Here is a 14,694-nt window from a genome sequence, read left to right on the forward strand (position 1 = left end):
AGGAATTGAGTTTGTGGGTTGAGAGTTTGGCTAAAATGATGAAGTAGTGGGATCCAGTAGTGGGCATAAATGTTAAATCAGGAACTCTAAAACCTTAAGACTGTGTCTATTATTCAAGAGTTCATTGACTCCAGGAAAAAAAAATCACATAAGGCAAGTATTTTTTACGATAAAATTTATTTGAATGACTAATGTACACAGTATTAAATGACATGTTACAAGCAACTAGAGCTTCCGACAAAACTGCCAAGGAATCATCCAAAGCTTGAATTGTACACCAGAACCTTAAAATTAAAACTTGACTCACATAATTTAAAAAAAATTGTACAAATTGTAATTACTGAGTGATTATGGAAAGGCAAAGTATATATTGTGAAAAAAAACTCAAACAAAGTGGAAATAAAAGAGAAATGTTTAACCATATCAGAGAAGGATGCCACTATGGAAATAAAATCAGACTTCCCAGTAGAGGTATGCCCATGATAATGAGAAGAAATACTTCATATTTTGCTTAAATAACTAAAACCACATTATAACCAAACATATATGATAGCAGTAAGTGTGCTGATTACAAAAAGAAGAGTCTAGATACCAGGACAGCTCTTTTTAGTGCCTTCCTTAAAAAGGTGACAACTTCAGAGCTATGTAATTGTTTCCGCCATAGTCTGGCTCCAGGCACAAGTGAGGCTTCAGAAAGTCCTTGAAGAGCTCGGGCAATGAAACTGGACTCCCATATTGATCATTAAGCAAAGTTTCTTTGTTCTGCTTGAGAATAAGTGCATAGAGGAAGTTATAGCTTATGAAATCATTTCACTGATGTTGAGAGCATACAAGTAGACTTGCTGATGATGGAGTGGTTTCTTTCCAACCAATATTCAGTTGGATTCCAAGCAACAAAGCACACTGAAATAGATAACTGCTGATTAGGAGGCAGCATGAATAGCAGTGGTGCAACTCAAAGTCTAAATAATGGGAGTGTTAACATTCTCTCTATATACCAATTATAAATGCTATAACCAATAACGCATCAAGCCTATTAGAAGATATCATTCTGTTAAGAGGTCCTTCTTCAGAGAACATGATCTGTAGCAAAAAATAATTAAATTTTATATTGACAAATATGAATTAAAATAAATAAGGGAGAAATTGGAGCAACAGTCTCATACTCATTCACATATTCATTCAACAAATATTTATGTAATAGCTTTACTTTGGACCCCCCACAGGTTTGGGTTTAGAGGTCACTCTGGCATGGTCTCCCCTGTTCTCCTCTTCCCTTTTTCTATGACTTGACAGAAGCAAGTAACTTTTCCTTCCTCAACTGCCCCAGCAGTTTTTCTGCATCTTCTTTATGGCACATAATCTTACATTATATGTCTATGTCTTATTTCTCTTACTAAAATAAGCTCCAAGAGGACAGAGGTGGTATCTTTATTTTATATTTATAGATTACATAGGAGAAAGCAGTTGGAAGTGAGATTTGAGCTTGAATTCTAACTTTGCTAATTACTGACCCTGAGACCTTGGCCAAGAGAACCTTTTGGCCTTGGCTTTCTCATCTTGGATTTTATGTGCTCACCTTGGTATTATCTTGGAATAATACTTTTCAGTGTTGTAGTGAGTACTAAATGAGATAAATCTGAAAGACCCTCAGCATAATCCTTGGGCATAGTAAGTGTTCAAATATTCACCTCCATTTCTCCGGGGAACCTCAGGTGGACCCTTCATGTTGCCTGTCAACCTCTCTATACTCCCTATCATTCATTCAGTCCCAATCTCTCATGGTGACTACTTAATGTCTTCTCCTTTCTCTTTAAATCCTTAACATCTCCTTTCCCAATCTCCCTCTGAGCCAATCATTTTACTTCTACTCACTGAGAAAACACGAGCATTCCACACATACATTCACTTTCACATCTCCCCACCTGCCTTCATCTGCATCCATACATGCTGCCTCTTCCCTCCTGTTACTAAGGCCACTCTCCTATCTAAGGTCTACTACTGCCCTGGTTCAGCAGTAGATCCCATTCCTTCTAGGTTACCTAGATATTGCTCCAGCAATTCCTTTTCTTTCCTGCCATCATTTCCCCCTACATACTAGCTCATTCCTATCACCATACAGGAAATGCAGCATAGCTGCGATCTCCCCATGCTTAAAAAATATTTCCCGATTTACTTCCCACTCTTGCCATCACTCTACTTATCTACTCCTCTTTCTAGAAAAACTCCTTGAAAGAGTTGTCTGTAATTAATATCTCTTAAGCTCACTTCAGTCAGGGTTTTGCTTCCTTCCTCTCCACCAAAACTGCTCTTGTCAAGTTCACCAACACATTCTGTGCTGCTAAATACGAGTCAGTTTTCACTACTCATCTTTCTGGATCTACCAGCAGCATTTGACGGGGTTGATCACTCCCTCCTCCTTAAAATTCTTTCTTCACATGACTTCTGGAACACCACACTCTGGGTTTTTCTCTTGTATCAGAGGCTGCCTCTTTGTTCCTTTGTTTGTTCCCTCTCACTCCATGACTCCTAATGTTGGAGGATTCAAGGCTCTACACTTGGACTTTTTCTATTCCCTAGGCTCTCTTACCCGCTGGGTGATCTTATTCGGTCTCATTATTATGTACATCCAGACACTGACAAGGCCCAAATTTGAATCTTGAACCTGGACCTAATCCTTGAAATACAGACTTGTATATCCAACTGCCTTCTTGACACTTCTACTTAGATGTCTACTAGATATTTCACACTTAACATCTCCAAAGTGGAACTCCTGGTTTTTCTCCCCAATCTTCCTTTTCACATTCTCGGTCTTCTTAATTAATGGCAATTCTATCCTTCCAGTTGCTCAGGCCAAAAAACTCTGGCATCATCATTGACCCCTCCCTTTGTCTCATATTCTGATACAAAGTGTCAGCAAATCTTACTGTCACTATCTTAAAAATGCATGCAGAATCTGACCTCTTCTCACCAGCCTGGTGGTAGCCACTCACACCTTGCCTGGATTATATTGTGAGAGTCCTCACTGATTCCCCATCTTCTGTCCTTGGCTTCCTACCCTCTCTTCTTAACACAGCAGTTGAGGTGATCATTTGTTCCTCCACTTAAAACCCTCCAATAGTTCCCATCTCAGAGTAAACACCAAGCTCATTAAAATGACCTAGCATATTCCATATGATTGATCATCCTCACCCTCCTCCCCTTACCTCTCTGATTTCACCTCTACCTCTTTCTCCCTCAGTCAGTCCATACCAAGCCACAACAGGCCTCCTTGCTGTGCCTCCCACACAGCAGGCACACACCACATTATGGTCGGTCTGTGCACTTGCTGTTTCTTCTCCCTGGAATGTTTTTCCCCCATGTGGCTAGCCCCTTACTTCACTCTAGTCTTTGCTCAAATGCCATTTTCTTAGGGAGGACTTCCCTTCCAAATACCTGGCCCTCTCTATCCCCTTCTCCTGCTTTATTTCACTCCATAATACTTATGATCTTCTTATTTATTTTATTATTAATTATTTTGCTATTTATTTAAGTATTTGTTGAATGGATGAATGAATTTTTAAAAGCCAGGACATTATTTTGCAATATGAAGTAGGTAAGTTAAGTTAATTTCTATGCATGATTACTAAAGACTTATGCAATAGAACCATAGACATTTAGTACTATGCTTATTAATAAATATAAATTGAAGAAATTTTGACAAATAAATTAATAAGAATGTTTCAATTTCATTAGATACCAGTTTGTCTTCTGATTAGCTTGCTGGGTTGTATGGATCAATAGAATATACTTCTTTTGCTTCTAAATGAATATCTTCTTTATGGCCTGTATTTGTATAATAATTGCTAAATGGAAGAAAGAAGAAAAAAGTAAAATCTTTACCCATTGGCCGTGATTACTATTAAGATGTAACAGTTGTTTGCTTTCCATAATCCCCAACACTTTTCAAGAATGATGTCATTTTATTGTTCTAAGTATCCTATGAAGTAATCACTAAAATCCCCACTTTTTTGAAAGGCCCATAAAAATATACAAGTTGCTAGGCTGCTACATATCCAAATCAGAAGTTAATATTAGGCACTTTTACCTCAGATCCAGGATTCTTAATGACTAATAACTATGACCCCCAGTTTGAAAAAAAATCCAAAAGAAGCTTTTATTTTAGGATATGATCATAAATTTACCTTTTGGGGACACGATCTTCCCATCTAATTTAAAAGGAAATTTTTATATTTTATATTTAATTTGAAATCCTTACATAGTCATACAGCACTAAAAGCTTTAAATGATTTTTAAGAGGACATTTTTTTACTTTTTGGAAGCACATGTACTTTGCTTCTAAAACCACTTTGCCACAATTAGCGAAGGACAATAAAATGTGATTATTCTATCATGTAGAATTCTGAAATAAAGTATTACAAAAATGCTTGGGGAGAAAGATTACTGATAAGGGTACTTATAGCATATCACTCACTACCATATTTAAGAGGTCAGCTTATAGGAAGATACGTTAAGAATATCATAAAATGGTCATTTTTAGGTCAAAGTGAGATTTATGTTTTATTAAAATATCTTAGAAGACTAGAGGATAGTATAGTCTCTCTTTAAAATGTTTGGATGGCTTTTAAAAATATTTAATTTTGTCACTAGACATCTACTTTTCAGTGAATTATTACTCATTGCATTTACAAATAGTATTTAAGGCAACTCAAATGTCTATAACAACTATCAGAAAATGAGTTGAAGTCGGTTAGAAAATGTAAATAAAACAAGTGAGTGATGCTTAGGAATTTAGTCTAATCAAGTTGGTTTGTATCAGTTGAGGCACTTGTATATAGTATATGATATATTAATGTTAAAAAACTTAATAATAAACAGACTGGAACATTATGAATTATTTGCGCTTGTAGGCATTCCCAAAGTTTGCAAATGTTCCTATACATGCAATGCTCTGATAGCAAACTTAGTAGCATGAAGGAAAGAGATAGAGACCACATTTTCTATTTATTTAAATTTCTAATTACTCTTGGCTAAAATTATCTTCTAACTTCCTGTGAGGAAAGCCATGCAAATGCCATCCCTATTTTTTTTTCTTGAGACCGTTTTCTCCCTTGAATTCTGTGAAACTCCTCTCTCCCAGCTTTCCTCTTAGCTCTGACTGTTCCTTCCCCTCCTGCCTTATATAACATGTAAGCATTATTGTCCTTCTGAGATCTTTTCTTATCACTATTTTTACCTTTTATGCTCTTGTTGGTCCCAAGGCTTCAACTGCAATTTAAATGTCACCTACCTGAGTCCAAGCCCCTCTCTTGAGTCCTACATCATGGGTGCCTCAAAGTAACAGGTCAGAACCGAACTCATCATCTTTCCCCACCAACCTGCCCCTCTCTTCTTGTGATGAACTGGATCCATCCAGTGACCTCCATGTGAGTCATTCCTTGTGTCCCCATCTCCCCATATTCAGAAAGTCACTAAGTCCTAGAAATCCTATCTTCTTAATAGTGAAGATGCCTCTATATCTGTTCCATCCTCTTGATCCCCACCACTGCTGCTTTGGTTGAGAGGTCAATCCTATTCCTTCTTTTGAAAATGCAAATCCAAGCATATATTTCCTCACTTAAGATCCTACAGGATAAACACTAACTCCTTGTCATGGCATACAAGGCTTCTGATGATCTAGCTCCTGGCCACTTTCCTAGATTTCCCGAAAGACTGTTAAATGAAATATTATTTCCATGCATGTTAAAAGCATCTTGTGAGAAAAAGAGTTCTGCGGTCCAATTAGTTTGGGAAACTCTGGTTTTAAAAAAAATTAAACAGGCTTCTTTATTGTAGGACTTTAAATATTTTCATGGTCATTGCGAATCTCCATGAGAAAAATATAGTATGCAGTATTCCCCAATTTTATTTAGTCATAGAATGCCCTCTCTCCTGAAGTCATTCATAAAACCAGGATTATGTGGCAAACACTACAATTATGTGTAAACACTACAATCTAAAGTGCATCCCAACTGTAGACGCTTGCAAGACCTGCCATGCTCTGGGTCTCCCATGCTAATAACAAACTACTCAGGTTCATGGATGCCATCATTACATAATCTCAAGTTAGCCCTTCATGCCTGATGCCTAAACTAGGCATTAAACAACCATGAACAATGTAATCAGATAGCACTAGATCCAGGTAGCTTGGCATGTAAGTAATTTTGCCGGAGTTTTAGGGTGACATCTTTGAGGTGACATGATTGGTCATCCCCCATTGGAAGTTACCTGAGACTTGAGACTTCACCTGATTATCCTCCCTAACACTAGCCTGTACATAGACTGAAGAATCTATGCACACAGAACATGCCCAGGCTGATATTGATGGTATCATTTGTTAAGAATGTATCCTTTGCACATATTAGAAGATTCTGTAATTTCCACAAGATTTATGTGTCAGAGGGATCTTTTACACCATGCCTTCATCTAAATCTATGTCATTTTCACCTTCAATCACCATCACACACACTATTTCCTAGTCGTGTCAAATTACTTATGTAGTTCTTACAATATACAACAGAGTGACAAGCCTCTGGGTCCTATTCAAACTGCTCCTTCTACTTCGAATACCTTTCTCTCCTTGTCTACACTCTCTTGAGGCTCACCTGAACGTCTCCTCAATTGTGGAACTTTTTCTGATCAAAATTCCCAAGTTCTGACCATTTGATTATCTCCCCACCAAATATCACCTAACATTACTTTATGGATTCAAATGTTTAAAAAACTTAATAAATTAAAAATAAAATGTAAAAGTATATCTAATTTCTGGATAATAAAAATAATATAACACAACATAGAAATCTAGTAAATATTTAAGAAGTCATAAAAGCAACTGAGTAAGAGAAAAGATTACTTGAACTAATAGAAAGGACTTGTATGTTTCTGAAGGGGATGACATTACAGATAAGATGCCAATTTCTCACAAATCAGCCTAAAGACTTAAATACAACCACAACATATCTGTTTTTAGAAAGTGACAAATGATCTAAAAATCACCATTAAGAACAAAGAGAAGAGAATGAAGAGGAAAGTCCTAAAAAATTATAGTGAGGGGATTCTTGCCCTACCAAATATTATAAAACTAAAAGCAATACTGATTAAACACAAAGTGGTTTGTGATGGAAGAAAAGACAGATCAATAAAGCAGAAAAAGAAGTCCAGAAACACAACATATCCAGCTATATTAATTACTTGATATATGATCAAGTTGGAACAAACTTTCTGGAAAGTCATTTGGCAATATTGATTAAGCATCTTAACTGTTCATACACTTTATCCCTAGCAATTCTGGAAATATATGCTAAGGAAATAAGTAGATGTGGAAAAAGGTTTATTCAAAGGTGTTTTTGGTATCTTTATTTATTAACAAAATAAATGTGGAAGCAACCTAAAATTTCCACAATAAAGAAATATATACAGTAGAACAATATGCTATTAAGTAACTAAAATGAAAATATGATTTAAAGACAAAAATATGTACATTACGCCAAATGAAAAAAACACTTAAGGCAGGAGACTATTAGGCTAAAATTTCAGTTTAAAAAGAGAAAAAGAGAAAGAAAATAAGAAAAAATCAGATACGAATATACCAAAATATTCGCAGTTGTTACCACGGGAATTTTTTTCTTTCTGTTTTCTAAATTTTTTATATTGTATCATCTGAATAAACGTCATTCAAACAAAATAAGTGTTTGATATCTTTTAAGTTCTTATGTAGATTGCTTCCTTCTATATAGCACAAGACACCTTACTCCAGTTATCACATTGCAATATTCATTTCATATAACTTGTGCTTATGTGTTTAGTTCAAGGCAAAAAGCCAAATCTTTTGTGCATTTAAATCAAGCATGCATTGAACTTACCGTTCTTTGTGTTTGAGTATCATGCATAAGGCGACACTGATCAAGAAGATAAGAAATACTAGCCCTGCAGAAAGACCTAGAAAACAAAACAGCAAGTATCAAATGCCAGAAAAATATAACTATATTGTTTTGAAGTGATTGTGGGGCCTACTCCGAGTGGTGGGGAAAATGTTATGTGACTTTTATACTTATCCTTTCTCAGGCATATAAATATTGAATTCCTGAGTAATCATACTCGGGCTTAAGGTTTTTCTGATTTAATCCCGTCCACATTTAATCAAAGCACCAAGCATCTGACCACAGGGTTCCAGTCAAGTCTCTGTTGAGTATTTCTGTTTCTTTCGGTTTCATTAATAATATTCTTGTTACTAGGATAAGATCAGGATCCCATGACTTTGCATAACAACATTTAACTATCAGTTGTGAAATATATTTTGCTACTGCAGAATAAGCCAGCCTATTTTGATTGCACCAGATCATGCAAAACACCAAGAGCTGGGCCCGCCCCACGGCCAGTGGTTAAGCTCATGCACTCTGCTTTGGTGGCCCAGGGTTTCACTGGTTTGGATCCTGGGTGCGGACATGGCACTGCTCATCAGGCCCTGCTGAGGTGGCGTCCCACATAACACAACTAGTAGGACCTGCAACTAGAATATACAACTATGTACTGGGGGCGCTTTGGGGATTTGGGAAGAAGAAGAAAGAGGAGAAGGAGGGGAAGGAGGAGAAGCTGAGGAAGAACAGGAAGAAGGAGGAGGAGGAGGAGGAGGAGGTGGAGGAGGAGGAGGAGGTGGAGGAGGAGGTGGAGGAGGAAGAGGTGGAAGAGGTGGAGGAGGAAGAGGTGGAGGAGGAGGAGGAGGTGGAGGAGAAGGAGGAGGTGGAGGAGGAGGAGGAGGTGGAGGAGGAGGAGGAGGTGGAGGAGGAGGAGGAGGAGGTGGAGGAGGTGGAGGAGGAGGAGGAGAAGAAGAAGAAGAAAAGGAAGAAGGAGGAGGAGGAGGAGGAGGATGTGGAGGAGGTGGAGCATGTGGAGGAGGAGGAGGAGGTGGAGGAGGAGGAGGAGGTGGAGGAGGTGGAGGAGGTGGAGGAGGAGGTGGAGGAGGTGGAGGAGGAGGTGGAGGAGGTGGAGGAGGTGGAGGAGGAGGAGGTGGAGGAGGAGGTGGAGGAGGTGGAGGAGGAGGAGGAGAAGAAGAAGAAGAAAAGGAAGAAGGGAAGAAAAAGAAAGATTGCTGACAGATGTTAGCTCAGGTGCCAACCTTTGAAAAAAAAAAAAAAAAGACCGAGAGTTAATATAAACTAAACTTTCAACTTAAAAACTTGGAATAGCTGGCTATTTAAATCATTTATTCAACTCTATCCCAAAGTGACAGTTTGTAATATGAAGTGCACATTAAAAGATCCTTAAAACACCAAAAAAGGTAATTTCTTATGATTTAAAGTGAAAATAATGAACACTCAGGCAGAATGTAGGGCTTCAAATTTTATATATATATATTTATAAAACATCATTAGAACTTTTCTTCAAGTATTTAAGAAAACTTACCACAAAAAAGAAGAGGAGCAAATGAGCCTAAGGAGAATACAAAATCAAGAAAATATTAGTCTAGTTGCATGATTCAGTGTAGCCCAAGGTCCCATGGTGACGTCCCGGAAGTTAACACTGAGCTCCCTTCTCTCTACATCTATTTAAGAAGATGTATGGGAATCCTGGCTTATACCCACTCTTCCTTCATTTCTTATGTAACAATTTATTGGACTTTAGAAAATGTTTCACTTTAATTAAGTTGGGGTAGTTCACCCATAAGAAAAACCAGTATACTCAACTTTATCATCAGGGATTTCTTAGGTTAGAAGGCAAATAGTAACTGTTATAACAGGTTGGTTAACATATTTTTGCAGGTCTCTGTCAAATTGCTAAGCACTTATAAATCGAGATTCAGCAGTAAGGAAGTCTCAGCAGCAACTGCTTTCAAAATGTAAAGTTGTTAGTTTTGCACCTTTTAAGTTAGTGCCCCTCTCTATTTTCTTTCTTTACTTCCTCCCTCCTCAGAAAGTTTTGCTTTGTCTAGAATAGACCACCAACTTCAAATTAGTATGTTATTGTACCATCGGTCACAGACGTATGTTAATTTAAGACCCAGGAGTCCTTAACATTGAGGGATACCCCTCACTCTCTTCTCTCTAGTGAGACAAGGACGAGCTGCAGTGAAGTCCTACGCACTCACTTGGTGATCTGCAAACAGCCAGGGGAGGGTTCCATCCGTGATCATCCTGGCACTGGCTCTGGGGACTGCCTTCCAGGGTATACCCATCTTCACACTCCAAAGTGACGATAGCTCCATACTGATACATTTTCCCAGGCTCCAGCCCCTTTTGCATTCCAGTCATGTGCTCTGGGAAGCTACAGTTTACCTCTGCAATTAAAGGAACCTAATTGAAGCTGGGTCATATTTTGGCCTTTTACCAAGGAAGCAGATACTGTCCTTGATGAAAAGGTGTACGAAACCAATTCAGTTCATTCTCAGTAAGTAAACCCTCAATGAAATAACACAGAATGATATCCTAGACAGAATCTTTCAGTGTCAGCCACCTATCTCAATAACCTCCAGGTAATTTAAACCAGATTATTTTCCTTCTTTATACTTTAGTTTCTAAACTAATGGTGTTAGATAATTTTAATGGCTTCTTACAGAAATGGTGTGGGCTGAATGGGTAACATTAAGAATTCTGAATTCCTGTCTCATCAGCTTCTACTCTTATTCTCTAATTCTTCATACATGTACATGCTTCCTCATTTCTTCTTTTATCTTTTCAGCATAGAGGTCAATCGTGTGAGATTTTGGATTTGAATCCTGACTCTAGGACTTCCTAGCTGTGTGACTTTGGGTGAGTTATAAATCTCTCCATTCTACTGAGACCTCATCTATAAAATAGGAATAATAATGGCACCAACTTCATATGATTCTCATGAAGATTAAATGAGATAATGCATGCACAGTGCTGTGCACAGTCTCTGGCACATGTAAACAGTGTTCAACAAATATTAGAGACTAACTCACTGTTCATATTTCATATGAATATGATCTCATAATGAAAATGACATTCTGAAACTTTTATTTAAAAATACCCATAATTGCACCACGACTCAGAGGAAATACACTGAAAAGGTCATTGTGCTTTTTACTAGTATTTTGTTAAATGCACACTTATCGTAACTGTAACCACAGTGTAAATTCAGCCTGTACTTCAGTTGTTTAATTTACATAAGTCCTTCAACATCCTATATTTAAATGCCTACATAAGTGATCATTCATCAGATAGACTATACCCTTCATTTTTCTTATTTTGTGATATATAGATTAATCAATATATTAAGCCAATTAAATTAATCCAATTAATGCATTTATTTGGCTATTTTAAGTTGAAAGTACTTGCTGAATATATCTATTTGGGACAAATTTGATTTAAAAATACAAATAAAAATAGAGAATGCACCTTTACAAAAAGGGGCAGGTTGGCTCCAGGTTCCCTCTTGTGTACAAACAAGGAGTGCCTCTCCAACCAGCAGATAGCCTTCATCACAGCTGTACAGGATTGATACTCCAGGAGAAAATCGAACTATGTCTGTAGCAGTATAATTCCCATTGGGGATCCTATCTGGAGGTTGACAATCTGAGACGGCTAGACACCAATAAAAAAGGATCTTTAATTTAGCACAGAGGAACACATTGCCAACACTATCTGTGGGTGATAGGAATACAGAAAAAAGGCAGGCAACAAGCCAACTAATTGGTACCCAAAAATATTCATTCCACCCAAACCAAGCAGCACTGGACAGAGATTTGCATTGCCTACACATATTGTATATGATCTGAAGAAAAATATCAAAAGTAAGATAATGAAACCTCAATGGTTGAAACCCACATGGTAATCTATCAGCCAACAGTATTCTTTTCTTTTTTCTTTCAATAGCAGAGAGGCTGTAGTTTAAGGGTCACACACTCAAATACCTACAGGAGCTAGAAAGTGAAGCCACCAGACATGGCCAATCAGAGAGTACCTGTCCTTCTAAAAATGGCAGCCCACTGCCAAGGTCAAGCTATGGGTGCCTGGCAGGAAAGCAAAGCAGGGCCTCACTGTATCACAGGTTCACTGTTTATTTTGGGCTCTAGAGATTGGTTTCACTTAAATTAGACTACTATGCTGGGCAAAGAAAACAGTTCTGGTGAGCTGAATTCAGTTCTTGGGTCGCCAATTGGCAGCCTCTTTTGTAGACAGTCACTGACAGGACTAAAACTGCCAAATGATAACTAAAATTATAAGAAAGACAATGCAGTGGGTTTGAAGGCCAGCTTCATTCTCCAGAAGACCCAAAGTTCTCTTTTGGGCTAGTACCACAGCCTTAAATATCAAGCAATATTACTGCCAAACATTTGCCCCCCAAAAAACATGTGTATTTTTCTTATTGTAAATTAATAAAAAGAATAAATTTTGGAGACTCCATAAACTTGGAAGTTAACCATTATCCTGTCATGTACTTTTGCTCAACGCATTTCGAAAGGAAATGTAAGAAACAATTACATGAGAAGATAAGACAAGGCAGATATCTTGTAAGACAAAACAATTGCCTGAGCTTAAATGCTTTTTTTAGGCAGAATGGTAAGTGCAGACTCAAAGCCCTTTTTCTTTATTCTGTATAACATCTCATACTTTATTCCTTAAATTATCTTACCTTTTTTGATACACGTTGGTATACCTGGCACCCATTTGTTATTGGTATGACACCTAATCAAGTGACTGCCATTCATGATAAAGCCAGGATTGCAGGCAACGTATACTGTGTCATTGTGAGAATACGAAGACTGAGTGTTATTTAGCTTGTATCCATGTCTGACTTCTGGGTTAGGGCAGTGAGTCACAGGAGAAGATTTTAAGCACTGTGGGGGAGGTCCACTCCAAGATCCATGTCCTTTAGAATCACTTATGCATCGTATGCTTTTCTGTCCCAGAAGATAGAATCCTTGGTCACATGCGTAAGAGACTTCATTTCCATATAGAAATTGTTGTGCCATCACACCTGTGAGCCTCCCATTGTCAATCACTGGCGGAGGTTGACACTGAATAACTGCAGAAGATAGTTAGGAAATTCTACTTCAGCTGGTACACCAAGGTGGACAGTCTTCATTCAGGCACAAATAAAACTATGCAACTGCATGTATTGCACATAACTATAAAATTATTTAGATTTTAGAACCTGGATTGTGCTTTCTTTAAAGCAGCTTTATAAGGTTTCTGACTATATGAGTAATACCTACTCATTTCAAGAAAATTTAAACAGCACAGTAAAATATTAAGACAGGAATAAATACAACTGTGTTCCCATTAACTAGGAATATAAGCCATACTTGTTTTGTTTTTTATCTCAAGCAATTAGCAGATATATGGCAAATACTTAGTTCCTACTTGACAACTTTGTTTTCCAATGCAAGTGGTGACCAAAAACTGAAAGATTTTTCTTATCTTACATACACTGAGACAGAACAGATAGAATGTATACATAAGACTAGTTCTTCAGTGGCCTGCCCTCTGTAACCCCCTATAAGCCACTGACAACTTTTTTTTTCTTTTGAGGAAGACCAGCTCTGGGCTAACACCTGCCACCAATCCTCCACTTTTGCTGAGGAAGATTGGCCCTGAGCTAACATCCATGCCCATCTTCCTCTACTTAGAAGTCGGATGCCTGCCAAGCATGGCTTGGTAAGCGGTGCGTAGGTCCACACCCAGGATCCGAACCAGCAAACCCTGGGCCACCAAAGTGGAACATGCAAACTTAACTGCTGTGCTACTAGGTGGGCCCCGACAACTTTTTTTTTTAACTTACCTTTACAAAGTGGAATCTTTTGGAACCAAACCCCATTCTCAGCATCTTGACACTTCCGATAAGCATGTCCAGTCAACTGGTACCTAGAGAGGGATTATAATACATTGCCTCTTCCCAATATCACATCTCTACAACTTAGCCTCCTCAAACCACAAATACAGAGGCACTTCTAAATAAGAGCTTCAGCAGAGACGAGTTAAGACTCTTGGCCCTCCAAGTAAGAAAACTACTTTAGACATAGAGTCACTCACAGTAAAGCCATTTCCATATCAAGAAAGGATAGAAAAGTCAGAGGTGCTAGTTAGACCTTTGGAGCCCCGCATTCTCTGTGAGTGTCACAAAGAAGAACCTCTAAAGGGAGTCACTGAGACAAGCTGAGGGTAACATTCATGCACAAAATGAAGCAGAGACCCTTTCTCAGAGTGGATCATCTCATACTCACCCATCTTTGCAGGATGTATTAACTTGTACCATGTGCGAATCAAGTGGAAGCTCTTGGTGTCTCACCGGCTGACACGGTGCTTCTAGAGAGCAAAGTTGTAATTACTTATATATACCTGATATCAAAAAGAAAGACAACTTTGGAACTGAAAGTACCTTCACACCGAGGGGCAGAAGGACTCCAATTTCCTGAAGGCATACAGTAAATGGATTTGTTTCCCACAAGTAAGTAGCCAGGGTCACAGGTGTAGTCTACTGTCATCCCAGAGACAAAGAGGACCCTATTTCCACCTGTATGCCGACCATGGTGAAGCCCAGAAGGTGGCTGGCAGTCTGAAGAGAAAACTCACCACATAAATACCAACAAAAACGGAATCTATACTCAAGAACATGAAATATAAAACATTTGACAACAGACGATCTGAAACGTGTAAGTCAAAGATCATGAAGCTCGAGTGCAATACGGAATGCTTT

General features: G+C 38.1%; 1 protein-coding gene across 8 annotated transcripts in view; it reads right to left on the bottom strand.

The window, feature by feature from the left end:
* LOC106842726 (complement receptor type 2-like) overlaps positions 1 to 14,694 on the bottom strand; it is a 143,879-nt gene that overhangs the window by 108,158 nt on the left and 21,027 nt on the right. For 5 of the 8 annotated variants that reach the window (XM_014859422.3, XM_070497955.1, XM_014859420.3 and 2 more), the window contains 10 exons: positions 14,377 to 14,553; positions 14,222 to 14,303; positions 13,780 to 13,862; positions 12,631 to 13,023; positions 11,394 to 11,579; positions 10,124 to 10,312; positions 9,442 to 9,468; positions 7,902 to 7,977; positions 3,740 to 3,845; positions 159 to 903 (listed from right to left, as the gene is read on the bottom strand). In XM_014859422.3, the coding sequence (XP_014714908.1) occupies positions 3,755 to 3,845; positions 7,902 to 7,977; positions 9,442 to 9,468; positions 10,124 to 10,312; positions 11,394 to 11,579; positions 12,631 to 13,023; positions 13,780 to 13,862; positions 14,222 to 14,303; positions 14,377 to 14,553 (1,304 nt within the window). In that variant the 3' untranslated portion in view covers positions 159 to 903; positions 3,740 to 3,754. Of the gene's footprint in view, positions 1 to 158; positions 904 to 3,739; positions 3,846 to 7,901; positions 7,978 to 9,441; positions 9,469 to 10,123; positions 10,313 to 11,393; positions 11,580 to 12,630; positions 13,024 to 13,779; positions 13,863 to 14,221; positions 14,304 to 14,376; positions 14,554 to 14,694 lie in introns of those variants that run through there. The other 3 variants (XM_070497958.1, XM_014859421.3, XM_044758450.2) reach the window with 2 other exon arrangements.

The sequence above is a fragment of the Equus asinus genome, chromosome 25 (assembly GCF_041296235.1).
Source record: "Equus asinus isolate D_3611 breed Donkey chromosome 25, EquAss-T2T_v2, whole genome shotgun sequence".
NCBI lineage: Eukaryota > Metazoa > Chordata > Mammalia > Perissodactyla > Equidae > Equus > Equus asinus.